The sequence below is a fragment of the Tauraco erythrolophus genome, chromosome 5 (genome assembly GCF_009769465.1).
Source record: "Tauraco erythrolophus isolate bTauEry1 chromosome 5, bTauEry1.pri, whole genome shotgun sequence".
NCBI lineage: Eukaryota > Metazoa > Chordata > Aves > Musophagiformes > Musophagidae > Tauraco > Tauraco erythrolophus.
In genome coordinates, this window is record NC_141469.1 from 36,732,398 (window position 1) to 36,752,857 (window position 20,460).

At 38.9% G+C, this 20,460-nt stretch overlaps 1 protein-coding gene across 1 annotated transcript in view; it reads right to left on the reverse strand.

The window, feature by feature from the left end:
- The window catches only part of RAB28 (RAB28, member RAS oncogene family), a 67,775-nt gene extending 47,916 nt beyond the window's left edge, over window positions 1-19,859 (reverse strand). The window contains exons 1-3 of the mRNA XM_086611859.1: window positions 19,640-19,859; window positions 12,102-12,198; window positions 6,047-6,135 (exon numbers count right to left, since the gene is read on the reverse strand). Coding sequence (XP_086467985.1) covers window positions 6,047-6,135; window positions 12,102-12,198; window positions 19,640-19,717 — 264 coding nt within the window. The 5' untranslated portion in view covers window positions 19,718-19,859. The remainder of the gene's footprint in view (window positions 1-6,046; window positions 6,136-12,101; window positions 12,199-19,639) is intronic.
- Window positions 19,860-20,460: the final 601 nt, after the last annotated feature.

Consider the following 20,460-nt stretch of genomic DNA (forward strand, 5'->3'; position numbering starts at 1 on the left):
TAGGAAGCAACTGAAAATGACCTGCAGGTCTCAGTGGATAGCAAGCTAAATATGAGCCAGCAATGTTCCCTGGCAGCAAGGATGGCCATCGTGATCCTGGGCTGTATCAGCAGAAGCACAGCCAGTAGATCAAGGGATCTATTCCCTTCCACTCAGCACTTGTTAGACATACCTAAAGTAATAAATCCAGTTTTAGGCTCTTCAAGATATCAGCAACTGAAGCAAGTTCAGCAGAGGGCCACGAAGGTGATCAGAGGCTGGAGCACTTGTCCTATGAGGAAAAGCTGAGAGAACCAGAATCCTTCAGCATGGACAGGAGATGGCCCTGGGAGGACCTAAAATCAGCCTTCTCATATCCATGAGGAAGTGATGAAGGAGATGGAGCCAGGCTCTTCACAGCAGTGCATGGCCAGAGGATAAAACACAATGAGCCTAAGTTGAAACAAGAGAAATTCAAAGTAGATACAAGGAAAAGCTTTTTCACCATGAGGAGAATCAAGCAGTAGAATAGGTTGCCCAAAGAGGTTGCTCAGTCTCAATCCTTAAGGATTTACAAGAAGGAACTGGATAAAGCCTTGAGCAATTTAGTCCCATCTCACTGCTGACCCTCCTTTGAGCAGGAGGTTTGACTGGAGACCTCCTGAGATCTCTTCCACCCTGAACTTTCTTATGATTCTGGTTTAACTTACAGCAAGAAGATTATATCAAGGGTGCATACTAGAAAAAAACATGAAGACAGTAAGAATAACAAAGCTCTGAAATACACCACCTTCAGGGACAAAGTCACCAACACTGAAGGATTTCTGAAAGTTGATAAAAATGAAGTACGTATTATACAGGCATAGCTTCAGAGGAGGGCAAGAGATCCTATTGAGATCCTTCAATTCCTATTTCCCTATGACAGCAATACAAATCTATCTCTCTTCCTTTGATGCCATCAACTCCTTGGCAAAATGAGTTCTTGTTTCTTTGTTTATACGGCTGCTATTAATTTCTTCATCAAAATGCTACTCTGCTATATGTGCTCTACCTACACCTTTGGAAGAAAGGGTATTCACAGTGGATTTACTGTGAAAGAAATCATTGAACAAAGTTTGCAACCAGACCTCACTTAACTTCCTTTTGGTCCCCTTCTCCCAGATCTAAAATATTACTTCTAAAGCATACTCCTTTCTTAACCACTCTTTTTTTGAATCTTTTCAATATTTGTTATCCGTAAGAAACAAAGATGGTAGGTATGACATCTTAGAGAAGTAAACAAAGGCAGCATGGCATCCAGGTCATAAAGAATGCTTCTTGCTTAGATTTTTTTGCCACAACAGCATTCTATAAGCACCTTAGTACGACTTCATTAATTATTGAAAGACTAGTCACAACTCCATAGCTAAAATTTATTTCACCTTTTATAATTTAACATAGAAATCTCATCACTGCTTTCAAAAAAAATATATCATGTTTTCCACAAACTTACAGTTTAACACTGACCTTTTAACACTAAAGTAGTGCGTTTGAAACATATGGAGGACAACACGCCAAGAACAGCATGTTAATTCTCTCGTCTCCAGCAACATGACAGGTAGTCCCTGCTTGCATAATTGTACTCTAACATTTTGCCTACGTTAGTGCATATCTGAGTGCTTTTTGTTTTGGAATTATAGAGTAGTTTCAATAATAGGTCAATGGAAACTGACAATATTGCAGAAATGATTTGCTGGTCCTTGGAGAAGGTAGAGTTGCAGTACTCATTCCATTAGCAAGTCAATTTATGAGGTAGCATATGCCAGATCTTAAAGATACTTTAAACTATGTATGGGGGTAGGGGCAGCAATTACAGGTAAGAGATGGGAGCAGTTCTGAAATATTTAACACACAAACAGCAGCAGTGCTATTATACAGTAGAACTGTTATTATGGAAGCGTTGTAACCAAGCAATATATTCACACTAGACAATCAACATTCAAAAGATGTCAAGATTTGTCACAATAAAAGAAAACTACAGAAAACACTAATTAAAACCATGCGTTTCCTTCTTCGGGTTTATCCTCAGCTGTCCTCATCCTATGACTGACTTTAGTATGAAGGAATTAAATTAACTTTCAAATTTTCATTAATATTCATGAAATATATTAGACCAAAATGCTAAAATATTTTTTTCTAGTCACAGAATATTCATTTCAGCAAAGAGTAGCTTCATTGTGATATCTTGCACATCTGCAGAAATGCTACTTTTTTTTACCGGTGAAAACAGTTTACGGTCTACATATACTTAATCACTGTTGTCTTTGCTGATGCTGAGGATATGGTCATTCAAACACATGCAACTGAGTTGTCATAATTAAATGAGCTATTGCCTATCAGCTCAGCTGTGGTAACTGACTATATGGTTACTCTCGGCTTCTCTCAATTCTGAGACAAATGCATCGGTTTTGATCAACACTGACAGACAGCTTTTCATTAACACATTTCATTTATAAGGCTCAAAGAGCTCTATTTTTTCCCCCAGCTTGCAGAGTTTTTCTGACTCATCAGTGAAATTCAGCTACCAAGACAGGAGGCAGCAACAATCTTGTTCTGGATGAGCAACACAGGGGCAGGGGGCGGAGGGATGAGGAGAAAAAAGCAACTACTTCAAGACAGCAAGTGAATTGCATTTCTCCAACTATAACCACACCAGCAAATGAAATGGGTTCCCATCCTCAACTCTGGCACTCTTATTTTAAAACATGACACAAGAAATCAGGGACCTCAGTCAAATAATCGCACCTTTACAGTAACTTAGCCAAAAGATCTATCCTAGAGAATTGATTCACTTCTCATTCAAAGAGACGGAAACCTACAGTGGCGAGGTTTCCAGTAAAGTGCAGATAGATGCTCCACTTACTCCCCCTGGTACCCTGATCAAATTTCAACCAAGATCAAGTGAACTGCAGACTTGCTACTAAGATAACCTTTTCCGTTGCTGTAGATTCTCAAAACTTCTATCTCCAGCTGGTGTTAGCATTTTATAAGTAGGTCTAACACACATTTGGATTCTGTGCAGAAAACCAAGAATGCAGTCACTTGTGATTTCTGAAATCTCACCATGATCAACCAGATGAAGTCTATTCAATGCTGTGGACATCTGCAAATACTTTAAATTTTAACTATACAGATTTGGAGAATACATGTGGACGGACACAATTTCTGCAACAGATCCAGATCATCTAAGTGTATGTGTACAGTTTGTGTACTTTACAAATAGGATATTTAAAATCCCAGTTGCACTACACATGCGGACCAAGTGCAACCATAGGTACACATACTTCCCTTGTAGCAACCTTTACTAGAATTACTCCAACATTTTAAAGGCTTTCTCATACTGGGGAACCCAACACTGAACAGAGTATTCCAAATGTAGCCTCAAAAATGTCAGACGGGATGATAATCACTTTCTTTGATTTGCCCACTTTATTCTTGATGACTCCACAACCTCTCTGGGCAACCCGTGCTAATGCTCCATCACCCTCACAGGGAAAAGGTGTTTCCTGATGTTCAGAGGGAACCTCCTGTGTTTCAGTTTGTGCCCCGTGACTCTTGTCCTGTCACTGGGCATCACTGAAAAGAGCCTGGCTCCATCTTCTTTGCATTCTCTCTTCAGGTATTTATCTACATTGATGAGATCCTCCTGAGCCTTCTCTTCTCCAGGTTGAACAGTTCCAGCTCTGTCAGTCTTTCCTCATAGGAGAGACACTCCAATCCATCAGTCAGCTTCGTGGACCTTTGCTAGACGCTCTCCAGTTGATTCCTCAACAGTTGATTCCCAGCTTGCACAAGGTTATTCTGTCCCAGGTGCAGGACTTTGCATTTGTCTTCAGTGAACTTCACGAGGTTTCTGTTGGTCCATTCCTTCAATTGGTCATGGCCTCTCTCAACAGCAACCCTACCCTCCAGCACATTGACAATTCCTCCCCAATTTGGTGTCATTTGCAAACTTAAAAACAATGTTTTGTTCCGTTGTTGAAAAAATTAATGAAAAATATGACCTCAGTACCAACCCCTCAGGAATACAACTTATAACCAGGCACCAGTAAAAACATTGAGCTACGGACCATCTCCCTTTAAGTCCAGCTGTCTATTCAGTTTTTCAGAGACCTTATGGTCAACTCATCCAGTCTGTATCTCTAAATTTTGTCTGTAATAGTATCATGGGAGATTATGTCAAAGGCCTTGCTGAAGTCAAGGTAAATGACATCCACTGCTCTCCTCTCCACAGCACCAATCATCTAACCACAGAAGGCAATCAAGTTGGCTGGGCACAGTTTACCCTTGCTAATTCCACACTAGCACTTCCCAGGTACTTTCTTGCTGCTTTGCTGTTCATTCACAGAAATTTTTTTACATAAAAGGATTTTTCTTTCTAAATACTCCTACATGTTCTACTTTATCTTTCCTCTTTTTTCTTCTAAAAAGCCACAGATGTTCAACATGAAATAAGCTTCTGCCTAGGAACAAGGCAAAAGCAATGCCATTCCGAATTATGCATGGTGTTTCATGAATAGATCAAGATAGTTTTATGTGTCTTTAACAAGTGCTGTTATAAAGCTAATAGAAAAGTGTGCTACAAGTCAGCTTTGATGACAAGAAGCCTTTTGCAGACATTGGCGATACATGCCAACAATGAAAGACAGAACAGCCATTAGTTTATTAAAAAAATTAAGGTTACAATGAGGGTTGGGTTTGGATTAAGGATGAATAGACTAGATGTAGAATTGTTTTGTTAACGTGCTCAGAATGACTAAAAAAAAAAAAAAATCAAACTTTTGTAACTTTAGGCTTACTGATATCAACTTTTCCACTACTGTGAGGCACTGGAATTAGCTTTTCAACTTGCTATTGCTGATAACAAACTCCTAAATTTATCATCAAATTCAATACAGAAGAAGTTAATAGCCTTTTATTTCCTTCATTGAGTTTACTTTGGGCATATGGCAACAATTTGTGATTAATCAAATTCCCTCTGTCATGGAAGCCACTTTCTCGTGTTCCTTGGTAGATCTTTAACAGGGCAGCAAAATACTTTTTATTAAAAAATACGAAAATGCAATAAAACAGATGCAACAGCTATAAACATCCAGAGATTTTTCTGAAAGTGAGAAAACATGTTAAATTGACAAGTTTGTCTTTATCCTATTGACTAATAAATACTAATCTCTAGTTTGCCACTCCTGTGCTCTACTTATTAGTACAAAGTTTCGGTCTAATAAAAGGTTTTGGGTTCCATTATTTCTTTTGCTCAAAGTATTGGGGGAAAAAAAAAGGTGTGTTTTGTTTTCTTTTCAGATAAATATAACATGATCTAGTAAAACATGCTATGCTTATTGTTCTCATTACAAACTCCAAATTAAAGAGCAGAGTGCATTTTAGGATCACTCATGTTAACAAGTTTGGCGTACAATACATCCTCCTAAATCATCATATAGCTGAAGATATTGTTACAATATTTAGCTCTTGCTTAATCCTAACATTCACTTTAAATTGCTTAGTTAACCTCAAGATAAAATTAATTCTCATTGGATAGGAGTTCTGCAGAAACATTTAGCTACCTGGTTGCCTCCTTTTGTTTGCCCTCTTATAACCCTGGTTGCACGTACGAGTTTAATGGTGTAGGATTGCTCTTAATTTCCTCCTTCTACTTTTTCCCCCCAGGAGGCATCTGTTCTAAAAGCAGCCACTATATCTACCATGTGGATATCCAAATAGCCTTTACTATTTACTATGATTGCTTTTCTTAAGACACAAAGCATGGAAACATACATCTGTTCTTGACAGTTATTCAGATCTACAAATGCACACCCTTGCTTTGCTTTTTAAGTCAGTTCTAAAAAATTAACTACGTACCAAAATTTGACTTACATATTAATATCAATTAAGTTTAGGTTAAGCAGAGAGTCAAGATTTTTGAGATTTACAAAACAACAACCTGTAAGATACGTATAATTTTAAGAACAAAGTTTCAATTCATTTTATGTAATTACTATAGATGCAATTATCATCATTTATACTTTACCTGAGCTCCATAAATATATTTATCCAGCATTTGGCCTCCTATTGTTTGCCCCCCTACATCCCACACTTGAAGGGTAACATTCAAATTTCCTGAAAAAGAAAATGATACGGATACTGTGTAACCTGGAAAAATAGGATATAAATAAAATTAAACATATATTATCACAGCAGGTACTAACAGTTCTAGCATAGCAATAGCTTTTTACAAGTATACAATAAATAGTAACTAAATTTCAACACAAAGATGACTGTATCATTTGGAAAGCTTGTGTCCAGCTAAGTCATTAAGATGCAGTAAAACTATAGCTAGATATTAATATATTTAATATTAAACAGAAAAGAATTGGAATTGCATGAAGTATAACATTCCTGACTAGAAATTATTTAACATACTTCACTGAAGAAACATGTAAAACTTTCTCTGCAAAGTTCTACAGCACAGTACTTGGAACTGAAAGGTAATACAATTAATGCCAACTTAACCACATTATTTCATACTGCGCCACTTCTCCACGCCCCCTCCAAATGTTCTTCACAAATCTAGAAGCAGGGATAATCTGCATAGTAACTGCATTTTGGTAGTGATGTTCTTAGCACTATACTATTAAAGGATTATATAGCTGATAGATTAAAAAAAAAAGAAAATACTGACACATATCTAAGTTAAGGATGCAAACTATGATTATTTCTTCCACCCACCACTCCAATGCAGGCAACCAAATTGGACACGATTTACACAATTTCATCTCCAAAGAATCTACACCAAGAATCTTCCCTTCTGCTCTTAACAGTCTTTAAGCTATGTTGAAACTGTTAATAGGTTTTCAAAAGCAAAGTAACCAAAAAATCAGTGTAGATACAGAATATTTAATATCCTACAAATCATACATATTCTGCAAGGTAATAACTCAGAAACCCACAGACTAAACATACACACAGCAATGTATGTCACCACATGCATACAAACATATTACAGTATAATTTGGCTCATTTTGCATGATGAGAACTGTTTTCAAAACTGTACTGAATACCGGGAAGCACCAAAATCTAATACAGTAAGGTCTGATGAAAATTTTTCTCATCGACATACAACTCACACGACTTACATATTAATAACAATTCTACGTACTCACAAATGATCATAAATGCCTATTAATTTTATTCCCTGTCCTGGTTTTAGCTGGGACAGAGTTAGCTCTTCTTTTTAGCAGCTAGAAGAGCTCCGTGTTTTAGTTTTACTCAGAGGCTCGCTCTGAGAAGAATGTTGATAGCAAGCTGACATTTGTGGTTGGAAGTGAAACTCCAAGGACTTTTCAATGTGCCATGTCCTGGCCGGAGTGCAGAAGCACGGCGGGATAAGTGGGGAGCATAGCCGGGACAAGGGGGCCACGATTCCCCTTGTGATTTGTGGTGGAACTTAAGATTGAGGGCCAAACTGGCCAATTAGTATTCCATATCACGCGGTGTCATGCCCAGTACAAAAGTGAGGGACAGCCGGACAGAAGGGCTTTTGCGCTTTGGCTCTTTTGCCGCTTCTGCGCTTTTGCGCTGTTGCCTTTTTCTTTCTCTCTCTCCCAGTACTTCCACTCTCGGAGTACTATCTCTCTCTCTCTCTCCCCCTCTCTATTTCGGGGCCTCGCGTTCATCCGGGATTGCAGCTTCGGGACGAGACGGGCTTCACATACGAGGGGGTGGTGAGCATCTACACTGTGTACTAAATCATCTGTATTAAATTGTTCTTATCTCAACCCACGGGTTTCCCGTTTATCCTTTAATTCTCTCCCTCATCCCTGGGGCTGGGGGAGGGTGAGTGAGTGACTGTGTAGGGTTCAGTTGCTGGAGCGGCCTAACCCATGAAATTCCCGGATTTAAAAAAAAAATGCAACAAATTCCACATCACAACAATTGAGTGAAAAAGAACACATTATTTTGGGCTGCTAAGGAAGACATACACTTAATTCAGCTATTTTATATTATTAACAACCTTATTTTACACAATGTGATCTATTCATTCAATTTATAACTAACACACATTAGTTATGCAAGGGAGTATGCTCCATGGAAATATATCCCAGTGCTCGGTGAATATAAACAGCAAATTAGAACTACACAGCTGAATATACGCTACTTGCGGTCTTAAATGCACCACGTTATATTTTTCTGATGCACCTTGCTTTAATCTGCTTAAACCGCAGATTTCCTAAACTGCTACTTTGGTCTCAAATACACAGAAATGAAATGTGAGACAATCTATTCACAGTACTTTTAAGCTACACTGAGTTTAATATTAAGTCTAATATTAAGACAAAGAATTTCTACATGGAGCTTAGTAAACACATCATAAACACTCCTGTTCAATAAAGGCAATAAAGCTTAATTTTTTTTTTGACAATGCATACATTATGTATTAATTATTTTTAAAGCTTAGAACATAAGTGACTGCAAACAATGCAGGAAAGTCTTCCATAAAGCATCTGGCATAGATAAACTGGTGAATCCGCAGTGTGAAATGACTACACATCCTCAGTGAGTAAACAGATTAAACATGCTCAAAAGCTCACCACGCTGCACTATCCTACCCCTAATTTGGTTGTATGTATTCTACTGGAAATTCATCATGTCGTCCATGCCAGCTATTTGGAAAAAAAGCTTCATAAATATTATCGCTTTTGAACTCAATAATTTTCAGATGCTTGTGTTCAAATGCTTTAAAAACTAACTTCATTTTTCCTCCTAAGAGTAGTAATCATGCACAGCATACTGGGCTTAGTATCTGGATAACTGTAGGAAATTATCTGAGAAACTTTAATGCCAGACGTTAAATTAAATGGTCTAACAGTGACCGTTCAACTTAAAAATCTACTATTATGAATTATTTACTTTCCTTCACGAACAAAAGAAAAAAAAAAACTGGGGAAAAAAAAGGTTGGAATGTTCGTTTAAGGTGAAGTGGTTCTTAATTAAGAGCTCACTACTACTGAAATTCATGCTGATCATCTCCAGTGCAAAATGCTGCATTTTCCAATTTTTTCTGTCAGGTCCTGTAATACTTGCTTTGTGCTCAGATTGATGTTGGGGGAGAAAGACAGACATTAGGATTATTCTGACAGAAGGAAAAACTGTACAACTTTCCTAGCAAATATTTAGATAGCAACTATGATAGTATCGCATCAAGTTTTCTGCAAAGAGTATGAAATCTTCTATTTTTTTCATAAACTTAAGAAGAATATACAAACTGGAGAATGACAATAAAACAAAAATAAACCACGCATAATAAGACAGTTCTTAGAAACAAGGTTAACATACCAATAAAAATAACTGAAGAATCCCATACAAATAATATGTAATACTCTGATAAGGAACCAGAAAACATTAGCACTTCTTTACTCTGTAGAAGCCCACAAGTGAGAAGTTAAAGTAACTGAGGCAACACAGCGCAGGTATCTAGACTGCTTCTGGTATGACCTGAAGCCACTGGGCTAATTCAGTAGTGATCCTGCACAAGTATACGTAGTGCTTTGGTTAACCTTACTTAAAGTGCTGCACAGTCAAGATGAAACTAAAAACACGAGTCTGCCCACTTTCTGCACTGACAAGTTGGAAAAAAAAAAAAATCCTTTTAACAGAAGAATCCTGTTTACTGGACTGAACCCACAACTGTCCTAAAAGTATTCGACTATGGCTCTTAAGAATCTCTATCAGCAGACCCTCTGACTAACAGATATGCTATTTAAGCAGTAAAATCTACACCGTGGTTACACCCAGACTATACAAGATACTGCATCAATAAATATACTGAAATTGATTTGCACTTCAAAAAATTATTTTGAACAAACTGCATGAAAAGAGTTTGTCTACAGTTGAACACTAAAAGCCATATTCTTCAAAATTAATCAAAGAATTTACTATTTGTATTAAACTATATTGTTTCACCATGTCAAATATCTACTTTTTTCACCACAAAACTGCATCAGTTACTAAAACAACTGGAGACAAATACAGCTTTTATTTTTAAAAAGCCAAAAAAAAAGGAAAACAGTACTTTATTTTACAAGCTAAAATACATTTCTAATGTGGCCTAAAGTAAACTCTGGTGCAATTCTAGAAATCAGCAATTTTAACTTCTGAAATCTTTGCTTACATTTAAAGAAGAAAAAAATAAAATCGAATGCTGAACCACAGTTATTCATCATCATCCTACTAAATAAGAGAAATTGAGGCTCTTTTCCCTACTGATACACACATGATTATTTCTGTGCAGTAGTATGAATTAACATTTCAAGTAAACATAGCAGCTCTGCAAACTCAGAACTAATCAAGAAATTAGAAAAATACGTTTACTTAAGTAATGCTTCCCATTCCAGTATTTAGAAATTTTACCTCCCTCCCTCTTCTCTTCCTGCCCTCTCACTCCCCACCACCAGTTCAGCTTACCTATAAAACAGGGAAATCCATACACAGCTAAACACATATATAGGCACAGGCAAAACCAGAAAGACAATCTACAGAAAAATGCTTCTTCCTGAATATGAACACATTCCACAAAAGTTACCACTTTGTTAATGATAAATGAGGAAAATAGATGTATAGACTTTGTTGCTGTTTTGGTGCTATTTTCGTCTACATTCTGATTTTATTACAAAATAAACTAGAAGAAAGTAAAACATGAATGAATCAATAGCTGATAATTTTCCAAATTTTCTACTCAACAAGAATATTTAGAATCCCAGTAATGTACTAATAGCTTCTATGTGCTTAACAGCTGGAAAAAAATTTGCAAAATACAAGTTCTCAGCATGCACACTGCATGATTTGTGTACACATTCCACTTGCAAGTACTGCTGCTAAGTATTATGCACGCTGGTATTTTTAGAGGCATGAGCAGGACAATAAAAAAAAATTATTCTGTTGATTTTATGGAGAAATAAGCACTGAAATTTGGTACTTTTATCACTCACCAAATAATAAAAAAGTTCACCAAAATGGTCAAATCAAAATAGTGAATGCAGGAAGAGTCTGAAAAGATTATGTTTATATCTTTTCTTAAGCGAAACAGAATCAAGAAGTTATTGACAATATAATTTTAACATAATAAGTTCAAGAACTGTGTATCTTTTTTTATAACTGCAGATTATAGCTAAAATGCTTCATTTCTGGGTTTGCTTCCCTCCCCTCCCTCCACAAGGAAAAAAGACAGAACTACAGAACTTGCGCCAACTTTATCAAATCTCACTACAACTGTTAATAAAATATATAGTTTTTCTAACTTACTGTGATTTCTGAAGCCAGAAGAGAATGCATTTTATGATACACTTCCACATTTAGAAATTGAGCAACCACAAACCAATGAAAATACTTATTTCAAACCTCCAATTGTTCAGAGACAAACTTCTACCAGCAACTATTCTTTTTTAATTATTTCTTTGCATTTTCCACGCAGTGTGCTGCAACTGGCATCTAAATAGTTTCTTTGCCATCGTGAAGTGAAACATCTTGAATGCTCAAACTGTATTTTTATGAGTGCCGAGGGACCCTAAATTTTAGTGGTCTATTAAATGCCAGCAATTTCATGCTGCCTTGCATAAAACAGCATTCACATATTACAGCACTGCGATTCCATAGCTGCATTATGTTTCTCTCACACAACTCAAACACAAGTTGTGTATTTCATGTAAGAAGAAAAATATCTATTTCTTTCAAAACACATACACTTTCTCAATGAATATATTTAAAGTTCCATTTCATTGTTGTATGTTACACTATCCCCATAGACAGTGAGTACACTCAAGCAGAGATAAAAAAAAATCATGAATATAGGTAGCATTCTTTTTATGTGAATTCAGTGCTCTACTTATAGACATAAGTTCAGAGAAAAGTTGCAAATGCATAACCCTTTGTCACCTGGCAAGAACATACTAACAAAATTTTCTCTGAAAAACCTAATTTACTTCACCATGAAAAGCACTGTACTAAGCTTATTTAGTACACGTTTCTTTGAAGAACCTGTTTGTGCAAGTCTTACTGCTGCCTTTCAGTGTTAGTTTTTATTCCCTTACCTGGCAATATTATCCTTTTCAAGAAGAAGTCCAGTCCTATGGTTTGTTTGTACTGTTTTCCAAATGTTTCTTGGGCAAAACGTGTGGCTAAGGATGTCTAAAACAGAACAATACCAAATTAAGTTGTCATTTTAAACAGCAAAATCTCGATGTTAAATCAGAAGTATGAAATACAGTCAAGCACTTTTTAAATCGATGCATGCTGACAGCGTTCATGCATTTGGATTGACAAGCATTGCAGCCAACTCCAACATATTAAGAGGAGGTAGCAAAGGCTACTGATTTATGCAAAAAGAAGCAAGGTGCATATTTCCTTTGGATTTCAAAGATACTGCAGTATTTATATTACAAAATATTACACAAATTTGAATGAGGTATCATTAGCACACTCAAACTGGCACAAATCTAAGTGACACTATCCATACCTGAAGAGCTTATTATTTTTAAAAAGCATTCATTTCCAAAGCAGAGGTCTTTCTCTGGTACAAACCATGATTCCAGACCAACTTTCTGGGAGGGAACAGAGATCTGCACAGTGCAGAGTCCCACAGGGGCTCCAAAGAGTGGCAGGATTGCTGCCACTGCGTATCAAAGTTTCCGCAGCAGGAATTACACAAAGTCTAAGATAGGAAGAGTACTTTCTTGTACATAATAAAAACTAAACTCATGTTAAGAATGCATGTTTGCAGGATAATTCCTTTAAGCAGAACTCTGGAAACTTATTCCAATTTATATTTTGCGGATTTATGAAATTAGACCAATACACTGTTGAGCTAATAATCAGCTTTTACTACATACTGCTAAAAGGACACACAACTCACCTACATAAAGTAATGAAGCAAGGCATTTGTATTCTTTCATAGCAATTTAAGTTCTCCATGCAAGGCAAAAAAAAAAAAAAAGGAAAAGGGAAATAAAAAAAAAAAAGCCTTACAATCTAAGGTCAAAAAAAAAAGGAAAGGAGAAAAAGGTGCAATAATAATGAATACGAAAGTTTGTGTTGTGAAAAAAACTAAATACTATATTAAAAATGAATGTCACATAGATAAAATACATCCTACATCAAACTAGTGGCATACACTTACAAATCTCTTGTTGACATGACATCTGAAAATATAAAAACAAAGTAATTGCAGAAAAAAAAAATCTAAATATGCATTTATATATGGGGGGGTGGGGCAAGTCTAACAGCCTCACAAACCCCTTACACTGTCTGAAAAACAAAACAAAATGGGCAAGAAGGATTTTTTTTTCCAGCTTTCTATTCATCAAGACCTATAGAGATGAGCCAATTCAATTATTAGAAATTGCTGCTAGAGCACATTTAATTAAAAACGCAATAGCAAAATATTGTCAATAATTCTGAAAAAATGAGAATAGGAAGGTTCTATTAACAGTCACAACAAAAATCTAAATTATTCTAATAATGTAAAATCTACACAGGAAGAAAAGGTAGCTTACTCTTTTTTTGCACGAAAACATAATCACCAGAGCTCCAGTATTAAAGCTCTGGTATGAATAGGCAAACATTTATTCAACTATTAAATTACCTGTGAAGTAAATAAAATGAGATTCACTGTTTTCTTGTTTCTATATCACATTTCTATTCCTATCACTGTCATACATATATAAAAAATAATATTTTGAAATTAGAAGATAAGATTCACTCTTTTCTTGTTTCTATATCACATTTATATTCCTATCACTGTCATATATATATAATAAATGATATTTTGGTATTAGAAGATATGTTTAGGAAGTAACCCAAAAAATCAATTAAAGACTGGCATAATTTTCATTTACTTCACTGAACTCAAGTCCCAGGAGGACTAAAAATAAATAAATAAATGGAGAAAAAAGCAAGTAAACTGGAAATAGCATAAGTATGCTTCTATATTTATATCACTGAGGAAAGGGTGAAGACCACAGAGAATAAATCGTGAGAAGATTCTTCTGCCTACAGCTATGTGAGAGTAATAGTAACAACATGCACAAAATAAAATTCAATACACATTTAGACTGTAGCACTGCAAAAGTCAGTAGAACTGATTCTTTTCATCACAATAGTTCGCACGTTGAGACTATAAAGACATTCTTTTTAATCCATCATGACCCTAAAAATGTAGATAAGAACACTGCAGGAATACACCATACAATCTTCTCCTTGAAATTTTCCTTTTTGGAAAAGTAACCAGCACCCAGAGTACAGATTAAAATATCCTTTGACTATATTACAGTATTCTATATTCTCCAACACACTAATTTAGGTCCCCGTTAAATAAGCAATGGCTCCTTTCTTGTTTTAAGGGCTCAGTAAACATTAGCTCTATCACTCTGTGACACTCAATATTCCCAGAGGGCTTCCAAGGGTGTTAGTAAAAATAAACATCATGCATTCAATTAACAGCCAACCAATAAGAGCAACAAGTCATCAACAGCATGGCAAAGTTCTCTTAAACAGTTTTCCTCTACTGTGCTCTTGAATGCAAAGGAATTTATAGCAGAAAATCATTGACTAACTCCTTTTTAATTTTTTTTTCTAATAAATGTTAGAGCTCAAGGAAGGTGTTTGATTACCAGACTAGAGCCCTCTATGTATTCACAGAACAAGCATTATCCACAAAATACTAAAAGCAACAGTTCAAACTTCTCAACAACAGTAAACAAAGAAGTTATGTCAATACATATTCAAATATCTCTACAAAGCAAATAGTCTCTTCTATCCTAAAATTGTTCTCTGCCATACTTGCCATAAAAGATTCTGCATGACAACTTTGCCTGTCAGGATACGTTGCCTACAAGCTATGTGAAAAATAACCAAAGTTAAAGAATGCTTCAATAGAACTGTAGCCATAAAAATAAATAAGTGATCAGTGACCCTTTTTAAAAAAAGATTATGCTCCATTCATAAAATTTCAGCCATTAATGTAGAGATCAGATGACAGTATAATATCAAGAAGGCCTTGTTCCTTCGCACCTCTACTAAGACAATCAGGCCACCAACTTTCACAGCAGACTTTCCATTAGGCTCAGTTCGGCATGTTCACACTTTTGGCTTAAATACTTCAAAGCAAATGTGTATATGCTGTTCCAAATAGCAATACAGTATTGAAGGTCGGTGTTGCAAACTCCCTCCTTTCTGACAAAAAAAAAGTCTTTGGGTTCTAACGTACACCAATCAAGACACCAGAAAAATAATACATAAAAATTACAGTATTCTAAGTGCAAAATACAATGGGATATTTGGGAAGGTTTTTTGGAAACAAGTGAAGATGCAAGTGAACCTCAGAGGCCAGGCAAGACAACTTCTTGCTTCTATTTTTCAATGTCAACAACTCAAAGTATAAACCGCTGACATGCTATTCCTAAACACCTATGTACTGAGTAAATAGGAAAAAAGCAAACGATATTTATGAAATAAATTGAAGAGTCAACAAATTGAAATAAATCAAAAGTCAAACACAACAAGCAATGATAGCCAGCCCTAACCGGCACTGACTACTCACCAGGACAACACAGAAACTTGTGGAGAAAACCCTGCCAATGACAATGCTTTGAGTAAAACCCTATAGAAGAAAGATTCCAGAAAGTGATGCCAAAGTGTAGCATCATAGTTGTAAGAAACAAAAACTAAAACCAAAATCCAATGGGAAGCAAGCACATAGTTCTGAAGCCATGAATTCCTATTCACGTACCAACTTTACCAGCCAATTGAGAACCCACTTCCCAAACAGCAAGACGTATCTATCTCTTCCCTCACTCCCTTCTAGAATGTCAGTGCCATTCTCCAAGCACAGCAACATTCACCCCTCGGTCATGTCCTACCCCAACTGGCAGGAATTTTAAGTCAGACAAAATGAAAAGAAAGACTAGGCTAAATAAAAAAAATGCTTTAACTAGCATAAAAACACGTAACTGCTCAACACAGAGAATTTCTCACTGAGAACAGTCTAGCTTCAGGCAAGGGAAAAGTATTCTGTAAACAAAGGAAGTAGTTCTGTCATCTGAAGCTGATGTCTTCCCACCCCACTCCTAACTACTGATTAAATTTTTTTAATTGAAAAAGAGAAAATTATCAAGATTTTTTGACATTAGACATGGATCTATGAAGCTAGACCAAACTGCACAGGACGCTTGATGCACTTTTCCATTTGCAAGGCTGAACAGTAACAATGTTTTTGTCAGCACTGATGAAATTTTTGAGCCTATGTCTAACAAGAAGATCCTGAATTGGCACAATGCTTAAAAATCTGGCATCCTAAAAAATCCTAAAGCAAGCAGGACATCACTCTCTCTTCCAGCCTATGTTCTAGCTCCAGGTCAAGCACTCACTCTTTCATCATCTGTTGTTGAGAGGAGAAGCAAAAGGTAGGATGTTTCTGCTACCATACTTTAGTCCCAGCTGCAACAGATGGCAGGAAGACAGAATCTTGGCTTCTTTGCTCCTCCCCCACACCTATTTTTCAGGACCTCCCTTCCCAAGAATAGCTCCAAGATTTGCTTCCAGAGGCCCAAAACTTTTTTCAACAGTAGCAAATCAGAGTAGTTCTAGCTCAAATCAGCATTATTATATACTTCAGCATTAAGCCAATCTGTGCACAGCAAGAGTAGAAATATCTGGATCATAAGGTCATTTTTTTCAGTCCACACTAGTACTGCTGCTTCATTTTAATGGAAAATCATTTTGGCTCAGGAAGAGTGGGTTGTTTTAAAACCTAGATGCATAAGGTTGCTGTGTGTATATGTTTTCCTTCCTGTAATCAAAATGCCAACTACTATTAATAATCGCTATTTATTTTCATCTCACATTGTCTCTGCTTTCGATTTCTTTTCGGATTGTTTTCCTAGTTTGTCTACTTCATTAAAATCATTCTCTATTCTAACCAATCTTGCCTTCCTCGATTTTCTTTTCAACAATTTACCCTTTCCTTACTGTCTCTATTTTACCCTACTACTTTTTCAGATTCTACTCTGTCTCACTCCTCTCTTCTCCCCTTTTTATTCTTCTCTCCTTGGAGCTTGCTCCAGCAGTGCTTATTCCTATTCTTAAAATTCTAAGTATCCAATTATTCATTCAACTACCACATAACAAACAAATAGAAGCACAACAACTCTCCCTGGTCTCATGGACAGAGCAATTCCTAGCTAGTGGAAACACAAACATTACTCTTAGCTTGAACTGACACTGATTTTTTTCTAAACCACTACCGACCCTTGCACAGAACTTGAATCACGTTGCTTCTAAACAATGGGTGAGGAAAAAGAAAACAAGTTTACACTTTCAGCCAGCTGACTCACAAAGACACAATTTTTTTTTTCCCCCCTAGGGAACTGAACACCAGACAGCCCCAGATGGCTAAGAGGGAGGAAATAAAATCTATTTTTTTGTCTTTTTTTTTTTTTTTAGTGGGAAGGGAGCAATGGAAAGAAGTCAAATGTGAACATCTCACACTAAAACACGAGATGCAATATTTCAAAGATACATTCCCTTATTTCCTACACTCCTTCTGGCCAATGATCCCAGCAACAGAGGAAGAGAAAAACCAATGTCTTGCATAGTAAATGAGAGGCTGAGTATGCATGTCTGTAAAGACCAGCTGTGAACCAGATGTGAGAAGCAGGCTATTTAGAGTTGAAAACATATAGACATACACAGGTTTCAACAAGTAAGCAGAACGAGTAGCCAACAAAGCACAGGAACCTCAACAATTTAGTCTTCTGAGGTTCTTGAAATAGCACTAGGTACATTTTATCCTTCCATTCCATGACCAAATCACCCCTTTGTTTTTACAAGATCTTACAATAAATCTATTATTGCAAGCTCTCACTGCTAGGCCATCAGGATGGCTGGAAGAACCCTCTATTACAGCATCATCTAGGGGGGACAGGAGGAAAAGCAACCCACCACAGCATAGCTGCTGCTCATGCAAAATAAACTGCACTTGAAGCACAGGATTCCTGGAGCCAGCAGGAGATTCAGTGAGTGGCAGCTCCCATGTGAGAGGTAGGAACCAGCAGGAATATACATCAAAACTCAAGAACACTTGAAAATCCATGTTTGGCAAGAGTACTTGCCACAAGGTGCTGAGCAGTAGTGAAAGGATTCCTCAGTTTGAATGGAAAACTCCTGGGGAAAGCTACCAGCAAAACAGCACTTCAGCTGTCAATGCTGTGCATTTATTATGCTCTCATCACACAGTCGCTTGGAATCGCCCATCTACCGACTCAGATGCATACAATACCACTTCAGACTGGGTTTAGAATCGCTGGAGACAAAAAAACGCTTTGTTTCTTCATAGAGCTCTGCATAAGTAAGTGAGCAAAACCATGCATGTGCTTTCACTAAGAGCTTACTTCTAATAATGACAGGCGGCTCGTTTAAACCTCCTCTAAGACTATTTCTACTTTTTGTCTGCACTGTGAGGCAGGCAGCCTGTCAGCCTCCCCATGTTTTCAAGTTAATGACAGAGGAAAAACTGTATTGCTCAAACATACAGTAAAATTACTATTTTAGTGTGTACGTCACAAAAGGATTCAAGCTACAAATTGCAAGAGGTACATTCACACGTGTAAGTAAAGATCAGTGACTATTTCCCGGGTAAGAAAGCATCTTTTGCTTTCTTCGGTCTCTATTTGTCAAAATTTCTCTTTTTAAGAGACAAATATAACTTGCTTATATACAAACTGTTCTAAATAGTACTTAATCATGTTGACTATAAACAGGTAAAAAACCAAACAAACATAAAAGTCAGAAACAAAAACTAAACTGACCCAAAAGTGTCTTTCCAAACTCAAACAGTAACTCAAACGTATGCAAACTGTTCTCTCCACCTCAGGAGGTCAACAGCTCTGAAGCCGAAACGAAGAGAGCCTGGAGACCCAGCTAATCAACCTGCCCTGCCCGTCGTTTCGGCGAGAACCGCGAATTCACGTGCTCGGCCCCGGCCCCCTCCCGGGCTCCGCCGGCCACTGAGAACAACTTCGGGCTCTTCCAGCAACTCCGGCCAGCAGCGCGCGGTCTGCAGCGCACCGGGATCAGTGGGAAGCGCCATACCGGGCAGCACCACAGCAATTACGTTATTAGCCGCTCCCTTTATTAAGGCTCAAGAAAACTGGATTACGAGTCGTATACGTCTGCCCGTTGACAAAGCCTCTTCGGGTGCGAAGGCCCCGTTAGAGGGTTTCGCTGCCGAGCGCGGAGCGGACACCGGCGGCCTCGGAGCGGAGCTCCCTGGCGAAGCGCCCGCCGGCCGCGGAGCGAAAGCGGCCCGGGCCGGCTCTCCGCGACGCCCCCGGCCCGCACACGCCGGGGAGACAACGGAGAGGGAGAAGCGCAGGGCTGGGGGTGGAGGGGGAGCCGTCAGCCGGCGTCATGCCGCCGACTGTCACGACAGCGGCAGCGCGACAAACTGGAAGCCGCCGCGGGCCGCTCCCTCCTCAGCAGGGGAGCCAGGGGGAGCGCTGAGGGGGAAGGCCAGGAAGGGGGCACCGCGGCGACAGAGAGGAGCGGGGCGCTGCCGACGGAGGCCGGCACTGACCTTGCCAGTGGTGCCGTCCCCCAGCACCACTAGCTTGAGCTGGCGGTCCGGACTCTCCTCCTCCTCCGAGTCCGACATGATCGCTACGCCCCCGGCGGAGAAAGAGAAGAGGCGGAGGGCAGCCGGGTGGGACGCGATGCAGGAGCGAGGAGGGGAAGGGGGGAAAGGAGCGAGCACCGCGCTCACGGCACCGGCAGCGGTGCAGAGGCCGAAGCCGCCATCTTCCCTCAGCGCGCCCGCCGTCGCTATGGCCCGCACGGGACGAAACCAACGAGAGAGTGGAAGGAGGGGGGAGAGAGTAGCTCGCGGGCGGGACTTACAGCAACAAGTCCAACAGCGGCTGCGGGCGCACGCAGGGGGCACCCGCGACGCCCTTCCTTCCGTGTGTCGTCCGTCTCCCCCCCTCCGGCAGCCGCAGAGTGGTTCGGCCCAACTCTCCGCTACGGGCGGCGGTGGGTCAGCCGCTGAGTGACGCCCCGCGCGGTAACTAAGGAGCGCGGAGGTCGGAGGTCGCGTGAGGGGCGGGGCGGGGCGGGGCTAACGGCCGCGCGGGGCGGACGTGCCCGGGACGGGCCGCCCCGCGGGTCTTCGTGACCGAGGCGGCTGGCAGACTTACAAAGGGAAAATAAAAACGGGCTGTTTCACTGAGAGGTTTTCTGTGAGACCAGAAAGCTGGTTGCCTGTGGTGCATCCGAGCTGAGGTGATCCACTTCGTCCGAGGCGCTGCGTTTTCCTTCTACCTACATCCACCTGCAAGGCTGAGTCCGTTTGTTGGCAGGGCTTCCTCATGACAGCAAGATACTAAATATTTTTAAAGAAAT